At 54.7% G+C, this 16,366-nt stretch overlaps 2 protein-coding genes across 6 annotated transcripts in view; one reads left to right on the top strand and one right to left on the bottom strand.

Annotated features, from left to right (window-relative positions):
* The window catches only part of Cspg4 (chondroitin sulfate proteoglycan 4), a 35,064-nt gene that overhangs the window by 11,022 nt on the left and 7,676 nt on the right, over positions 1–16,366 (bottom strand). Inside the window, 2 exon segments of the mRNA NM_031022.2 lie at positions 290–3,838; positions 5,451–5,614. Coding sequence (NP_112284.2) covers positions 290–3,838; positions 5,451–5,614 — 3,713 coding nt within the window.
* Cimap1c (ciliary microtubule associated protein 1C) overlaps positions 7,996–16,366 on the top strand; it is a 32,275-nt gene continuing 23,904 nt past the window's right edge. For 2 of the 5 annotated variants that reach the window (XM_087561995.1, XM_087561992.1), the window contains exon 1: positions 8,012–8,120. Coding sequence is in view for 1 of the 5 variants with exons in the window: in NM_001429219.1 (NP_001416148.1) it covers positions 8,024–8,120 (97 nt within the window). In the remaining 4 variants the exon portion in view is untranslated. Of the gene's footprint in view, positions 8,121–16,366 lie in introns of all 5 variants that reach the window. The other 3 variants (NM_001429219.1, XM_087561991.1, XM_087561993.1) reach the window with 3 other exon arrangements.

The following is a 16,366-nucleotide window of genomic DNA, read 5'->3' as shown; positions in this document are numbered from 1 at the left end:
TGCTAGGAAGCATAATAGAATATATATTCTTGGGCTCTGTTTCAGAGATTCTGTGGATCTGGCTGGAGCCCAGCATAGCCATAGCAAGGACACATGTGTATACGACTCCTGGAGGTACACATGACACCTACAGGTGTATGCATAACAGACTTCCTAGAAGCGTGGGGAACTACAACACCTACAGGAGAATAGTGAAGCTACCTGATACTCCTAACACCTGCATCACCTCAGGAGCATCCCCTTCACGGAAGCACTTTTCAGCTTGGCGAGGCCGTGTGCACCATCTTACCTCTAGCTGGTCCCTTCTGATCTCAGCTGCCTCCCCTTGGAAGACATAGATCCTTTTGTGCTGCACCAGTTGTAGTGGAGCCAGGGGGCCCTCTAGGGCAATGGTCACTTGTAGGACGGTGCTAGTGTGTACTGGCCCTGCTGCCACAGAAAGGGCCAGGGTGTCTTGCGGGCTGAGGCTGCCATTGTGGCTGTAGAGAATGGCCCCATCCAGCAAGTCCCGTTGCGAGAAGGAGGTGACTGACTGGCCATCCCGGAGCAGCTGTCCCCAGTGAGGGCCAGCTGTGACATGGTAGTGGACCTCATTCCCACTTCGTATATCTAGGTTGGTGTCCAGGTGGAGCACGGCTGTGTCGATGGTGCCCTGGCCTCCTTGAGGAACCACAAGACTGGAACTATTGGCTACGTGGAGATAGGGCTCTGAGGCCTGCACCTCCAGCATGGCAGTAGCCTGGTGTTGCCCATCAGACACCTGTAGCTGGAGCCAGCCATGGTCGGCCCCTGAGTGCACAAACAGGACTTGCTTCTTCCTGAGATCCTCTTGGGTGAAACGGTAGATGGGCCTCGTGGGCTCCTCCATAGCCACGATGCTGCCAAAGAGGAGGTCCTTGCGGGTCAGCACCAGTTGCGCGTCACTGAAGCCCGAATCAGCATCACTGAAGGCCACATCATCTGTAGTCAACAGCCGCTGTCCGCCCCGGGCCACGTGGAAGACACGGCTGATGGTCTGCACAGGGGCGTGATCGTTCACAGGCTGGATGGCCACTCGGAAGACACCACGCACCTCCTCCCAGGCCATGTCACCGCTGCCCTCACCCTGGCGTGTGGCCACAAATGGGATATCATCCTCTATGGTCTCAGAGTCATCGTGCTGGTAGACCAGTCGGCCGTGTAGCAGGTCCTCATTAGTAAAGGATGTTACTGGGGTGGCTCTACCTTTTGGGTCCCTCCAAGCCAAGCTGCCATGGTGGGGCTGCTCCATAACCTCATAGAGATAGCTGGCACTGTTGAGACTCTTGACAAAGAGGTGGTCAGCAGACAGCACTCCCTCCCCTCCCTCGGGTACCATGAGCAGGACGTTAGTGAGGACAGGAGCGTTTGGGTCACCGCCAATGTGGATAGGGAAGGTGTAGAGCGGGGAGAAATGTGGTGGAGATGTGACCCGGAAACGGAAGGAGTCCTCAGCTGCCTCAGAGGTCCGCGTTGTGGCCCTGTAGGTCACACGACCGGCCTGCAGGTCACTCTGGCTGAAGCTCTGGCCATCTGACAGCCTTGTACCCTGGAGCAGGAGGTTGCCTCTCCTGGGGGCCTGAACCAACTCATAGTGGAAGATATGAGGGTATGGTCCTCCTTCTCCCTCCTCCTCCAGAGAAGCCTCTAGGTGGGCTGAGGTGAGGGTTTCCTGATGAGGGTTCTGTGTATGCAGAGGCTCAAGCCGCAGCATCCATACTGTGGCTCTCTGGATGGTCACTGGGAAAGACAGATTGCTCAGTGTCTCCTGGCCCACCTGCACCTCCAAGGTCAGGTCCTCCACTGTGTCTTGGGTGTGGTGTTGTGGGTCAGTACTCAGGTACCTCACTCGGCCTTGCTCCACATCGCGCTGGTGGAAGGCCAGTGTATCCCACCACTCGGTGCCCTCTACCCCTCCGGCCCCCTGCTTCTGCAGCTCCCCAAACTGCAAGGTGCCAGTGACTCGGAACAGCACGCTCACATCCTGTCCTACTGCATTCGTTTCTACCGACAGGTTGGCAGGCAAGATGGCTGCAGCAGAGCCCTGGGCCAGGCGCAGTCCTGTGTTGTGGAGGATCTGTATGGCTGGCCGGACGGCCACGACCTTCAGTGTAGCTGGCCCACTGGCCTGCATTCCATCACTGACCCGGAATGTCAGGTCCTGTGCAGGCCCGCCACGGTGGACATAGACTATGTTGCCTGCCTCTAGGTCTCGACAGGAAAACTCAGTCACTGGCTCTCCGGGCTGGTCTCGGTGTTCCACAGGGACACTAGCGGAGACACCAAGAAGCTGGATGGTGAGACCCTCACAAGCAGAGTCTGGGTCATAGGCCTGGAAAATCTCGGGTCCCAGAGGCTTCTGTGTGTGCTCCAGGATCACCATGAGGCTGCCGTGCGGGAAGACGATGCGAGGTGGGTCGTTGACGGGGTTTACCTGGATGGGGAGAATGTAAATTTGGCCCCTCCGCAGGCAAGAGGGCACAGGTGCCCGAGAAGTCACTGATACCTCCAGCATCAGCTGGTCAGAGGTGTCTTCAGAGCCATCGTGAACAAAGCGAGCCTTTCGGTTCACCACGTCCAACAGTGTAAACATTTTTCGGGTTTGGGCTCCCGGGATGTCTAGCTCCAGCTCGCCGTGGCGTGCACCCTGGCTCACGCTGAACAGTACCTGGGACTTGCGCAGCTCCGCCTCTGTCAGGTCCAGCGTGGGCTGCACGTGCCGCCACTCAAGCCAGGCTGTGCCACCCTCGGCCACGACCAGGGGACTAATGGTGAGCAGCTGCGTGAAGTTCGCGAAGACGGCAGGCAGTCCCGGCTCAGGAACACATGGCTCTGGCAGATCCATGACTGGCCAGGCTTCGGGCGCCAGGGTGGAGAAAGCTTCAAACGGGCCATAGACCTCTTCCTCATACTCATCCTCCTCAGGCCTGCAGCCTGCTGCCATGTCACGGGTCAGCCAGGCGTCCCGGAGGCCCAGCCTCCTGCCATTAACACTGAAATCTTCTATGCAGCCTACCAGGGAGATGTTGGCAGCCCCCGGTGTCAGGCCCAGACGGTGTTCTTGGAGGTGGCGAGAGGCCTCTGTATCGAGCCCCCCAAGGAGGAGACTGCCACGAGGCTCCAGGTAGCTGAGGACCCCACGGTTGAAAGTACGTGTAGGGTATTGATCTACAGAGATTTCCAGCCGGTGAACATCTATGTGTACGCTGACCTCATGGGGCTGCCCGTCAGCCACAGGCACGCTGTTACGAAGCAGCATGGTACCTTGGCCCTTTTCAACCACAGCCCGCAAGTGGCCCTCAAATATGTCCACGTAGATAAAGTTGCCACGCTTGTCCCCGGCCTGGAAGGCCAGGGGTGCTTGCTGACTCCGAGTGGTGAGGGTAAACTCCAGGGTGCCTTCCTCCCGCGTGCTCCAGGCAGGGAAGGCAGCCAGTGAGTGGGGTCCAGAGAAGCCCAGGCCAACTTCATCACCAGCAGAGAATTCTTCAGCACAACCCTCATGAACATCGGGGGTTAGTGGGCGGAGAAGGTTGCGGCCATTGAGAATGGCTGAGTGGAGGCAGCCCCTCAGGGGTCGACTGATTCCCTTCAGGTAAGGCAGGTCAAGGCTTCCAGAGGAGCCCACAAAGAGCCCATAGGGGACTTTGAGGTGGGATGCTTTTGGGATGGGGGCAGAGGTGTTCAACACTCCATCAACAGACAGCACAGCCCAGCTGTTGGAGACGGTGAGCACTACGGTGTGGGTTGTGGAGTCACTCAGCACCGTGTCTGCTGGTGTCTGCAGACTCAGCTCATTTTGTCCCAGGGCAAGTCTGACCTGAAGAGAGACAGGGAGATCAGGGGTGGGAGCGGCTGACGTTTCTGTCTATACCACACTGAGCCCCCTTCACAATGGGACTAGGACAGGGCTTTCCATGACGTCATCCCTACCTCCCAAGTGTTTCAACTGGGTAGAGTCAAGGCCCCAGTGTGGCTCGGAGACTGTCCTTGACCCTATGGATTTACATGAAGCAAAACTTTCTCCTGAAGTAGCACTTCGCTTTGTCTCATCCTTCCTCTCTTTCCTTGAGTGAGCAGTGCCAGAAGACCTACTGTGGGTTCTAGAAAAGCTACCTCTGGAGGAGTAATGGGCACTCTGGAATGGACCCCGATGAACCCCCTTAATAGGCAAAAGTAGCTTGGCTCACTGTTAAGGCTAAGAACCCAAAGAGATGGTCTGTGTTTTCTTTTTAATATTTATCTGTTTAGTTGTGTGGATGCATGTGTGAGAGTGTGTACAGGTATTTGTGCATGTGGTGTGCATGTGTGCCTGTGCCTGTGTGTGTTGTGTGCATGTGTATGTGCCTCTGTGCGTGCATGCGTGTGTGTGTGTGTGTGTGTGTGTGTGTGTGGTATGCATGTGTGTGTGTGCCTCTGTGCCTGTGCCTGTGTGTGTGTGCATGTGCGTGTGCCTGTGCGTGCAGGCACATGTAAAGGTCATAACTAAGGAGTCAGTCCTCTCCTGTTACTTTGTGTGGGCACTGAGCTTAGGTCATCAGGCCTGCACTAAGGTGCATCTGCCCACCAAACTGTCTCGACAGCCCAGATGCTTTGTTTTTGAGGATCTACTAGAGGAGGCATCCTCTGTGAGACACAGACACCAGGACTGGAGTGGGTGATGGCAGGGCCCAAGATCTCAGGAATCCAAGCATAGAGCATCTGTGGACCATACTGTTATCTGCTGCCCCAGGACCAGGCTCATAGTGACACCTTGTGGCAGTGAGAAGCCACGACAGCTGCAGGATGATAGGGCCAGGGGGACTTGAAATCAGATGGGTCCAAGCCTAAGACCCTGGGCTCCTAAATACTTTATGACCAGGGGGAAGACTCAAGAGATAGTTAAATGACCCCTTGCTAATAAAATCTGTCTTAAAGCACGCAATAAGATGGAAAGAGGGTGGCGGTAGGTGGAAACGACACTGTTACTATCTCAGATTGTATCACCACACTACAGGGGAGCCTACGGGGAAGGGGGAGTCCCGGTGGAGGAACCTGGGCCAGGTGAGTAGCACTGGGATACTCCCTGAGAGCAGGGATACTCTTCTTACATAGATGTCAAGGAGATGGGACTGGTCAGGTACAGGGAAGAGAAAGAAAGGCAGGCAAAAGAGAAGAGCAGGGGTAATAGTGATGTAAGTCAGATACTGTGAGGAGATGGACAAGGAAACTCGGTGCTCTTGATCCTGATGGGCAGCTAGGGGCTACGACGAGACATGAGACTGAGACAGCTAGTAGGCAGAGCCCTTGTACCAGGAGCTCACTCTGAGATGTTGGGGGCCACCCGCAAGACCCAAGGGCAGAGGGAACTCATCTGAGGTTGCCCAGCCAAAAGCGAGGCCTTCCAGCCTACAGAAGGGATGCCTAGCCCTGCTCCCAGGTGTGCCACTCACCTGTAGGTGTCCAGACTGGAGCTGCAGCAGGAGATGATCTGTTTGGCCTGCTGCCAAGAGGAGCAGGGCTTCGGGCTGCGATGTGGAGAACTGGAGCAGTAAGTCTACTCTGGTCAGGGCTGAGGGCACAGGCACCTCCAGGTGGTTCTCCCCGAAGAAGGAGGCTGGTGAGAGAGGGGGCTATGGTCAAAGTCAGGCTCCTGCTAGGAGGAGGCTAGGTACCATAGAGATGGACAGGTGGGCTGCAGGGGAGGGGAGAGCTTCTATGCCCACATGTTCCATGGCTCTGTGTGCCACCCATTGCCTAGGGTCCTCGTTAAGATTCCAGCTATTCAAGTTTCCTTGGGTTCCTGAAACCACAGGTTCTTACCACCTCTGGGACCCAGGGAGTGTCCATCCCGGGTCTGATCTCTCCCTATCTTGTCTTGATCGTCGGGCTTGGTGGGCACGGGTCCCCAGGAACAGAGTTCCGGGGGACTCTCACAATGAAGGCTGATCCCTGATCACGGTCTTCTTGTGCTCCACCCTTGCCACGACCGCGTTTTCATCTCTGTGTTTGGCTGTGGTTCCTGGTGGTGGTATGAAGGCAGGCCATGTCTTCTCTATTTTCCTAGTGTCTATGGGGATGGGGTGGGGTGGGGCCATTGATTGCTCAGAGCCTGCCAAGGAGCAAAGGTTCCCAGGCCGATGGGAAGCACGTGCGGCATCAGACAGAAAATGGGCCAAACTGTCCTCCACCACTCTGTGATTGCTTCCTGCTTCAAGCACTACCACCAGTCTCTGGTGAATACTCACATCCGGCCTCTCTGCCTGAGGCCAAACATGCCTGAGGAGCCAAGGAAGGCAACAGTGGAGATCCCCTTAGCTACTCCAAGCCAGGGGTGACTCTGAGTACGAGGCGGGGGATGCACCATAGATCTGCCTCTGGACCAACGAGGCAGCAGGACAGATGCGGTCTACCCAGGGTTGGTGAGCACCGTGCAGGCCCCTTTGGACCACACTGAGAACCTCCTCCTTTGAAGTAGCTTCAGCCCTCCTTCAGGCAGATCCCTAAAATTAGCTTTCTCCCATCTCCCCAATTTCTGACCCATTCTTGCAGTGGTTAGAACCTTGACTGCCTGCAGATATCCAATGTTGGGGAAAGACGGGAGAGAAAAGGAAACTCATCCCAGTCAGGCATCTTTGAAACTGCAGAGGCCAGTCAAGCTTTGATAGAGATGGTCTGGCATCAGCCACACCAGTGCTGGACCCTGGCCAGCTGGAGCCAGCTGACATCACCTGAGATCAGCATCAGCCACTGCAGGGGGCTGCACCTTTTCTGCCCCCAGGAGAGATGGCTGAGAAAGATAATGCTGTGCTCAGGTCTGAGCTGAAATCCTCCCTGGTGGCTCCAGAGTTAAAAGGGTAGCCACCTGCCCAGGGCTCTTCAGGCCCAGCTCATGTTGTCGGGAACCTCAGACGTGGAGGCCGGTCAGCAATAGGTGCTTGTGAGGGTGCAGTGTCTGCTTGAGCAAAATGCAGCAGGCCAAACCATGGGCAGCCACAGAACAGAGGGTGGGGCACACAGCCCCCACAGGATGGAGCCACCACCCTGGTGGGCTGGAGTGGCTTGGAGCAGCTGGCGAGAACTGAGCAGTAAACCTTCAGGGATTTTGTGGGCCAGGTGATACTGCCCACTCTGAGAATATTTATATCCAGCAAAGAGGTAAACATTTCAAACCGGGGCTGGGCTGCTCTGGCACCCACAAGGAAGAGGGCACACTCCTCTTCGTGGGGGTGATTCCACCCACACTCCCTTGCACAGAAGGTATGTTAACCTCCTAGGTCTTAGACGAAGGCAGGGCTCTGGGTCAGGCGCTGAGGTGCATGGCTGGCCCTAACCACTGAACCACCTGCCTTTGCTCCCTTCCCACAGGAGAGAGCAGCAGCCTGTTTGACTAAGTGGGAGGGTAGCAGGAAGCAGAGGTACTTTCCAGAGAGCTGGGGTCTGAATGAGCCCTTTGAGGGACTAGGCCCTGCTGTTTCCTGTGCGGAGAGCCACTCACACTAGCTGCCTTGTGTTGCTGGAGTGTGCAGGCCGGGCATCCCCCTTGTCAGAACAGAGGCCTCTGAAGCCAAGCTGGCTGGGGTTTTGGAAACTCTGACAGTACCCCCACCTCACCTTCATACTTGTGATCCTCTCACCCTCTGACAGGCTGCATCCAGAATTGCTATCATTAGGTAGGTGGCAGTTGGAGAGGGCCTTCAAATATAAAGAGGGTGCAGGATGAAGAAATAACAAGCTAGAAGTCAATCCCAGAGGACTTCTTGGAGGAGGCGAGGGTGGCATAAAGCATCACAGAGGAAGGGGAATAAGTGATCTCAGAGAGAAAGATCAGTGGAGGGTCGACTAGCAGGGATGTATGGATCCTTTCGGATGACAGTGGAGGCCTCTGCTCCCATGCCCCCTACTGGTTCTAGACAACTTGCAGGCAGAGGGTGAGTGGTGCAGGCTGAGGAAGGGGGGTGGTGGTGGTAGTGTGTATAGGCCAAGCCCTCTGTGTGGGAGGGGCAAATGCCCCAGGCTCTGGGAGATGAACTGGAGCTACAGAGAGGCTGCTTGCTGCCTGTGTGGGCTTTTTCTTTCTTTTTTTTTTTCCTTTTTCTTTTTTTGGTGGAGGAAGGTCACAGGTGAGTGTCCAGGGCTACGCAGATGTGTGTGCATGAGTATGTGGGTGGCTGCTGGGGGGGTGCCTTTGGGGTTTGTGTAAAGCTACGTGTTTGTATATACGCACAAGGACCCAGGGCCGTTAGGACAGAGGCGCGATTGTGCCCAGCTAGTCCTGCCTCCTTTGCCTGCCTGCCATTACTTGGACAGGCCTGGCTCCTCAAAGAGGCCATGTGTTCCTGGAGAGCTCCTGCCCCTCCCGTCCCAGAGTTCTGCTGAAGGTGGGGAAGTCCTCGTGGCTTCCCACCCTTCCTCTCACAAACAGGGAGCTGCTGTCTGGGCCCCAGGGTGGGGTGGCTCCATGCTTTTCCTGAGACCCAGGGTTAGGATACAGAAAGAACCAGTGTCCTGATGTGCGGGTCTCTTTCACAGATGGTCAGGCAAAGCTTTGGTCAATCTAGCTAGCTGTCCTTTTGCAGGCCCCCAATTGTGCCCGCACCCCCTGGGTCTCTGGGGTGGTGACACTCGTGGGGAGTGTGTCAGTAAGGATCTGGTCTCTGCATTAGGCTTCAGGGACTCCACGTAGTTTTGTTGAGGTAGGGTCTTACATGTAGTCAGGGCTGGATGTGTAGTCTGCATCTTCTTGGTAGGAGTCTACGTGCATTAGCCTCTTTCTGCTGGGCTGGGAGCAAGGGTCCCAGTTTCGAGGCTTTCTCTAGTCCCGGGGGCCTGCTGCAGACCCTACTCCTCCAAACTCTGTGTAGGCCAACTGTCTGTCTTTCTATCTGTCTTATTTCTTAACACCACCGCTCTGACTCCCAGCCTTGCCCACTGCCCCACATCTGGCCTCTGATCCCCCCTTGTCCCTCCTCCCCCAGCTTTCTCGTTGACTTTCCCTGCACCCATCTAACTGGGAGTACAACTCCCTCCCCTAGGATGTACCAGAGAGTCAGGCCTCTGGCTACCCCTGTCCTGGGTGCCCTACCCCTGGAGAGCCAGTTCCACAATATCAACGTTCTCTGTAGCCCAGGCCATATAGGGGCTTCAGGGGAAAAGCTATCTGACTTGGTTTCCGAAAGGTAAGCTTCAGGTCTCAGCTCAGCCACTGTCTAAACCCTACCCCAGCCCCACCCACAGCACCCTGTTCCCTGGCATCGAACCCTGTGAGCTCTGTGCTACCCCTCATAGCCTAGGGCAGTTGGGCGGGCTCCCACAGCTGGCTTGCGTCATGGGCAGAGGCAGCATTCCTGGTTGTCTGCCGTAGCCTGACTTTATAAGGGAGAAAATGGGAGCCCAGGGCTATTGGGCAGGATGGGTAGTAGGAATGTCTGCTGCCCAGTTGAGAGCAGGGTGGGGGTGGGAGCCCTGGGTGTGTGAACACTGGGGTGACGCCTAGTGTTGCTGCTGCAAGAGGTAGACAGGAGAGACGAGACCAATCTTCACCCATCATCTGTCCATCATTCCACACGCTCAGGCACGCACAAGCATATATGCTTATGTCCCTAATGCAGCAACTGGGATGGAAAAGAAGCACCAGCCTGAGAGAAAGATACTGAAAAGGAGACACAGTGACCTCTCACAAGGACTGAACTCAAGTGACACAGACTAGAGTTAGGAAAGGAGGCAAAGAAGCCCAGGGAGACAGAGGAGGCAGGATCTACTGCTGTGGGCTGGAATGGGGGTGTCCAGAGAGTTGGGAGGAAGAGGATCCTGCCTTGGGGAGGCTGGATTTCTCTACTGTAGCCTGTGGGGTCTGGCATCTGAGGTGATATATCCTGGTTCCAGGTCTGAGAGGCAGGGTGAGGCCAGAGTTTTCAAGGGAGTCTGAGGTGCTGTGGGATAGATTCTTGGGAGGGCTGAGGCAAGGTTGAAGGGCTCTCTGTCCTCACTCATGGGTGTGGGGGTCCACCTGAATACAGCCTTTGTAAGAGCAATGGGCCAAGTGCCCTGCCTGAGCCACTGTATTCTCTCTGAGGTCACTCAGTCCTCAAGCCAGCTTGCCTTCCCTTGTACCTCCAAGGACTCCCTCTTTTTTCTCCACCATAGCTCCCCTTCAAGCTAGGGAAACCTGAAAGAGGTTTCCCTAGGGATGGGCAGAGGCTGGTGGCCTGGGCACTGACTTTCTCTGCTCTGGGCTGGGGGAGCAAAGTGACAAGCTGATCAAAGCAGCCTGTGGAGTCCCTACAGATCTAAGTAGTCAGTGTGCATACGTGTGTGTGTGTGTGTGTGTGTGTGTGTGTGTGTGTGAGACACGCAAGCTCATGGGTGTGTTTTTGTGTGTATGTGCATACATGTGTGTATGTATGTATGCACATGCATGTACATTTGTTTATTCAAGTGTTTTTTATGCATGCACGTGCATATGCATGTGTGTTTCCATTTGTGTGTATGCATGAGTTCATGTGTTGTGCATGTGTGTGTGACACACAAGCTCATGTGTGTTTTTGTATGTGCATACATGTGTGTATGTGTGCACATGCATGTATATGTGTGTATGCATGTGTGTTTGTGTGTGCCCATGTGTATATGTATGCATGAGTTCGTATGTGTGTGCATGTGTGCGTGCACATGTGTGTGTGTGTGTGTGTGTGTGTGTGTGTGTGTGTGTTGGGGGTGTCAGCATACCTGGATAGTAAGTATAGGTTAGTGAGGATGTTGGATAGACTGATGGAACTGTGTGTTTGGGATCCTGGTTGGCCAGGACTGAAGGATAATCTACCAGATCTGTCCCGTCCTAAAACTACTTGGCAAGAGAAAATGTCTGGTGGGCCGAGTTGGGGGGCTACCTCCTCCCAAATCTGCTCCCCACACATCTTTCATGAGCACACCGATGAAAGGCCAAGCCATCATCCTGAGGCAGGCCCTCATCTTTCCTCATCCCTGCTACTCTCAAGGTATTCGGGGAAGGTGAAATGGAGCAGATTCAGGTGAGACCACAGGGACAGCAGCCTTCATAGGCACGACACTGGGTTATGGCCACATCTCTCACTGCAGGCTGTCTTCAGCTGTCCTCACTGGGCCCCAGCCTTTCCCGCTGGGAGAACAACAGTAGACCAGTTCACTGTCGTGTGGGATTGGAATTTAGAGCTGTCCTCCCCCTCGGGAGACAAGATCTCATCCCAGGGCAGGGCTGGACCACAAGCACTGTGTGACCAGGCAAACGACCACCATGAACAAGCATCAAAAGACTTCTGCTGGGCTCACGAGTCTCCTTCCCCTCATCCCAAGAACTCCGAGGCCACAAGAATCACTCAGACTTTGACTCTCTCCTCTACTCTTTGGTTCCCTGAAAGCCCAAAGAGGCCAGAACAGAACAGTTTCTCAATTATTGCCTGAACTCTGGCTCTGGCACGGGCCTCAGCTACTAGCCCACTAGACAACTACCATCAGTCAGCCATGTTGAGGGGCATATACTGAGGTTAATTTCCAAAGTATCGAGGCCCATATGGAGGATGATCACTCCTGCAGAAGAGGAACGGTCTCGGAGATCTGTGAGCTGTGTAGGGGGCAGGACTAGTGTCCTGGGCTTCCAGCCACATATGCCAACCCCAGGGCCATGCTGGGCACAAGAGGAAGAAGGAGGGAAAATGAGAGGTTTTGATGGAACCAATTGCCCAGAGTCCACCCAGGCTGGAGGCTGGGACAGGGAGGAAGCAGGCCTCAATGAAGTCTTTGTGGAGCTCTACTGCTCCCCTGCCTCAGGCAAAGAGGGTGGGACTAATGTGGTGGGGAACAATTCCAAGAGGCTTTTCTCTGCCTTATAATTTTCCTCCTTGTTCAGATGGGTGGATTTCCAGGGAGGGCCTTTTCCACTTTCCCTATCCTGGCTGGCAAGCCTTAGTGGGTGTGAGATTCCCATTTCAGTGGGTCCAGCCTGGGATAAGGTTACTGGTATGCAGGAGAAAAAGAATGAACCCTTCCCAGTCCTAGCAGGGTCTCTATGAGAAAATTTCCATCTTACAAGAGAAGACACTGAGGCCTAGAGAGGTTTACAGGGACAGAGACCAGGCTGACACAGAAGCCCCTGTGGGTGTGGCTCCAGAGCTGGGTGCTGTGGGTGCTGGCAAGGAGGTGTACGCATACAGAAGTGGTGGCTGGAGCACATGAGTCGGAAGTGAAGCATCTGCACTGGCTGGGGTGGGAGGAGGGTGTGAGGGCTGGCTGGCAGCTTGCCTGGGGAAGACACACTTTTTCCCTTCTTGTCCCCCTGAGGCTCCCTCTGTCAGGATCGGGTGGAAGTGGGAGGAGTGGAGGGCCGGAGGGAACGCATCTGCTTTGGCTGACAGGGTGAGGCGGCCTCCTCTCCTAGAGCAGCTGCGGGTGGGCTCAGGGAGCTGCTGGGAGAGGGAGGGGCTGGTAAGAGGTGGCCCAGTGTTCTCAGAAGCCAGTGATTAAGTGCCAATCCTGCCCACTGGGGACTTGGAGGTTGGGAAGTGTGGGAAATAGAGGACCTAGAGACTAAGCAAGGGTGAGAGCTACTCTGAGTACCTGTTGGGCCTAGCTCTCTCGCAGTCGGGGCTCACAGGTCAGTGTCCCCTTAGAGCCACAGAGCAGTCACAACTGGGGTTCTTTTACAGGGCTATTGGGAAGGTGTCTAGAGTTTCCTTGCCTGGAAAGCTGGGTTTGGAGATAGATGGGGTGGGGAACAGTGACTGTGGGCCTGGACAGTGCTGAACTTAAAGGTTGGTGGCATTGTGTGTGCACAACAGGCTGTGTTCCTTGCAACATCATGTCTAACATTTAGGGAGGAGGGGGAGACCTGGACATAGATTAAGGATCATCTGTCTCCTAAAACACACACAGACAGACAGATGGGCAGGCAGAAAGACAGACACACCCCTCAACTCAGAGACCCGATCTCCTACATTCTCTCTGGCCTCAGTCTTTCCATCTGTGAAAGGGGATGAGGGGAACAATCCATGCCTGGATTCAGGTCAGTCCAGACATGAGTGGCTGATAGAAAGCTGTGGCCACTAGAGTGGATCCTGAGGGCCAGCTTTGGTCCTCTAGCTGGAAGCCTCTGTGTGTGTGTGTGTGTGTGTGTGTGTGTGTGTGTGTGTGTGCACACATGCAAGCACTAGATCAAACCAGGCCCTTGCTCATTCTAAGCATGTGCTTTACCACTGACCTCCACATGTCAGAAGTTCTTTAGCATAGGACCCAGGCTTGTGTCCCTGCCTAAGGCACTTCCATATCCACATCCATAGATAGAGCAGAAATCAGAAGGAAGTGATGTTGGGCCCATGTGAGAATTTTTCTGTGTGTGTCGGTGTTTGCCTGCATGTATGTCTGGGTACATGCATGCAGTCCCTGTGGAGGCCAGAAGAGGGTGTCAGATCCCCTGGAACTGGAGTTATGGCCAGTTATGATCTACATGTGGGTGCTGGGAATCAAACTTAGGTCCTCCTGAAGAGCAGCCAGTGCTCTAATGTCTGAGCCATCTCTCCAGTCCTGAGAGTTTTCTATCAAGAAGATCTTTCTCACATAGGCAGAGTAGCAAAATATCACACTGGTGGGCATGCCCAGTCTTTGGAGTCTGTGGCTACAAGGTTGGGCCCAAAAACCACAGGGTCTCCACTAATAGCGTGAGGACTAGTCAGGCCTTCCATGTAGGCCCGCCTCCTTTTAGTATTGGTTCCCACTGAACTTTCCTGCCAGCGTAGCTCCCAGAAGCTAAATCCTACTTCTGCTACAATGTACCTATTTTTTCTTCTTCAGCCTCAGGCATGGGCCACCTTTTTTGCTGGACCCTCACAGGCCCTTGGACATCTGGTCCAGAAACTGCCATGTCCGACCCCACTCACAGCAAACAAGGTCATATTGCCCCAACCTCCTCACTGGCCTAATAAAGGTCCCGCTAGCCAGCCACTGTAGACAGAAACTGAGTTCTGGGCCCACTCTTTCCTTCCTCGCCACAGTTAAGGGATATCCACTCTCCATCTACCCTGCCTCTAAATTCTCCCTCAAATTAATCTCCTTTCCCACTGTGCTTGTAGGCAAGGCAGATCACCACCATCCCGTGCCTGTCTTAGTTAACTTCCTGCCTCTCTTTGCAAGTAGTAGCAACAGTTAAACCGATTTGCTCAGCATCCTCTCTGGTCTGAAGCTTTGGGTGGCTCTCCATCCCATGATCAGGCTCCAAAACCTGAGTGTGATGCGAAAGGCCATGGGTGGCCTTGCTTCTATCCACGGCATTCACCCATATTGCTGTGAACATTCTAGGTATCAGCCTTGCTGGACCTCAGGCTCTTCCGCCTAAGTCTAGCCGATACCTACGTCCTGTTTTGGATCCAGCTCTTTTGTCCTCTCTGAGCTGGCCTCATGAGTCCCTCACCCTGTCTCATAGCCAAGGCTATGAGGCTACCTCATCTTGTTTGGGGTGCAGATACTCAACAGTGGCTTGGGGAGCTGTGTCACCTCTCTTTGTTGACACCGTGAGTCTCGACATGAGGATGACCTTGTGTGGTGAAGGGAGACGAGGAGGGGTATATAAAGGGCGGCCCCTAGCTGGTCCAGGTAGCACGTTGGAGACTGCCTTGTGTATTTTCCACTGCGCTTCACCCCCAGCCCCCTTTCTAGCCCTGCTAACCATCTAAGGTGCCTGGACACAGTGACTGAGGAGGATGGGAGACTGCTCCGGCCAGGGGTTGCTTTTCTGGTCATGGTCACCCAGTCTGATGCTTGTTTTTAAAGAAAATAGACTGTGAGCCCCTATTTATAGCTGGAGGCATGACCACAGACAGAGGATGGGGTTTGAAGTTGTGCAGGCTTCTGCTCCAGCAGGACTCAAGGAGGGGCCATTCCCAGGCCCCCTCCCCACCCCCAGGCTCTAAGGAAGTGCCTGTGGGATCCTGACATTCCCTGGGACAGGATGTAGTCTATGCTTTGGGGTGGTGGACAGGGCAGGGTGAGGGGGATGGAAAATTTCTCTTGGGATTATTGGTCCCCCGGGGTCCAGACTCCCATGTTGGGATGGGTGGATGTGGGTCTATTTTGTCTACCGAGAAGACAGATGAGGGCCTTGGGGTGCCAGCTGCGGAGTGAGCACTTCAGACTGTCCCCCGAGCTGGGTACAGGATGACGTGGAGAAAGAACAGGACCAGAGCTGGGAGAGGCAAAGACGAAGAGGCAGCGATGTGAAGGGAGGGGATGGAGATGTGAAGACAGACAGCCAGGGACGGGCTGGACCAGATGGAGAGACAGGGATGGGACAGAATAGGGTCTGGGAGAGAGATGGGGAGATTGCAGCCCTGTGGATCTGTAAGCAGAGTCGGGCAGGAGTGACAGGGGAAGGCAGAAGGCAGTGTCCCTGCCAACAAGGCGTCTTCAGGGCACTCAGGGCACAGTGTGGGTCCTGAGCTGGAACCAAACAGACAATAATAGAAATCTCTGGCCTTCCCATGCGTCCCTGGACACTGGGCATGGAGACCCCTCTCTCTCTGGTGGGGTGCAGTAAAGTGCTATAGGCGAGGCAGGGCCTTTGGGGTCAGCTCCACCTTTAGCTTACTAGGAAGTGAGCTTCCTAGTCCTGATAGGTTACAAACTAAATCCACCTGCTGCTACTCACTATGCAGATGCTGCCACTGTTGTGCTTTTAGGGGCAACGGGCTGGCTGCAGCCTGGGCATGTGTCATAGAACCATAGCCACAACCGGTGACTCAGACAGTTAAAAAAGGAGCAGTCCCAAGCTCTGACTCAACTGGCTCTGGAAGAGTTGGGTGGGTCTGGCTGGGACCAAATGGGGTGGTCTGGGTTTATTTTTGGCAGGGTGGGGCCAAGCTAGGGGGTGGAAGATGGGAACTGGGGGCAGAGGGAACTCTCATTCTGGGAGAGCCCCAGGGGTCTGAGGCCAACTTTGGAAAGTGTTTTCCCAATGCCCAGGAACGCTGGCTAACCAGTGCCCTTAAGCCCCGAGGAAGGTCTACCTCAGCTTACTGCATGACTAGGACAAGCAGCTAGCTAGATGCTGAGTCCCTGCCCCATTCTTAGGAGCTTGGACTCAGAGTTTTAGAGATGACTTGGGAGATTAAAGTTCCCCTGCAGAGGCACAGAGCGGGACAGAAGTCTGTTGAAGGTCACACAGCAGGGTCAGATATCTCAATCTGTCACATAGTAAGCATGAACACAAGTTGCCTACCCATTGATTGTTACTAAATGCAGGAAGAAGACTCCATCTTAGTCCCTACTTCCAGAAGGGCTCAGCTGGGCTACAGATGGGAGGCCTGAAGCACAGAAGCCCCAGATGCCTGGAGACAGAAACAGCCAGAGG

The sequence above is a fragment of the Rattus norvegicus genome, chromosome 8, assembly GCF_021556685.1.
Source record: "Rattus norvegicus strain SHRSP/BbbUtx chromosome 8, alternate assembly SHRSP_T2T, whole genome shotgun sequence".
Classification (NCBI taxonomy): Eukaryota; Metazoa; Chordata; class Mammalia; order Rodentia; family Muridae; genus Rattus; species Rattus norvegicus.
Note: the sequence above shows the minus strand (reverse complement) of the source record. Positions and strands in the feature narration are given on the sequence as shown.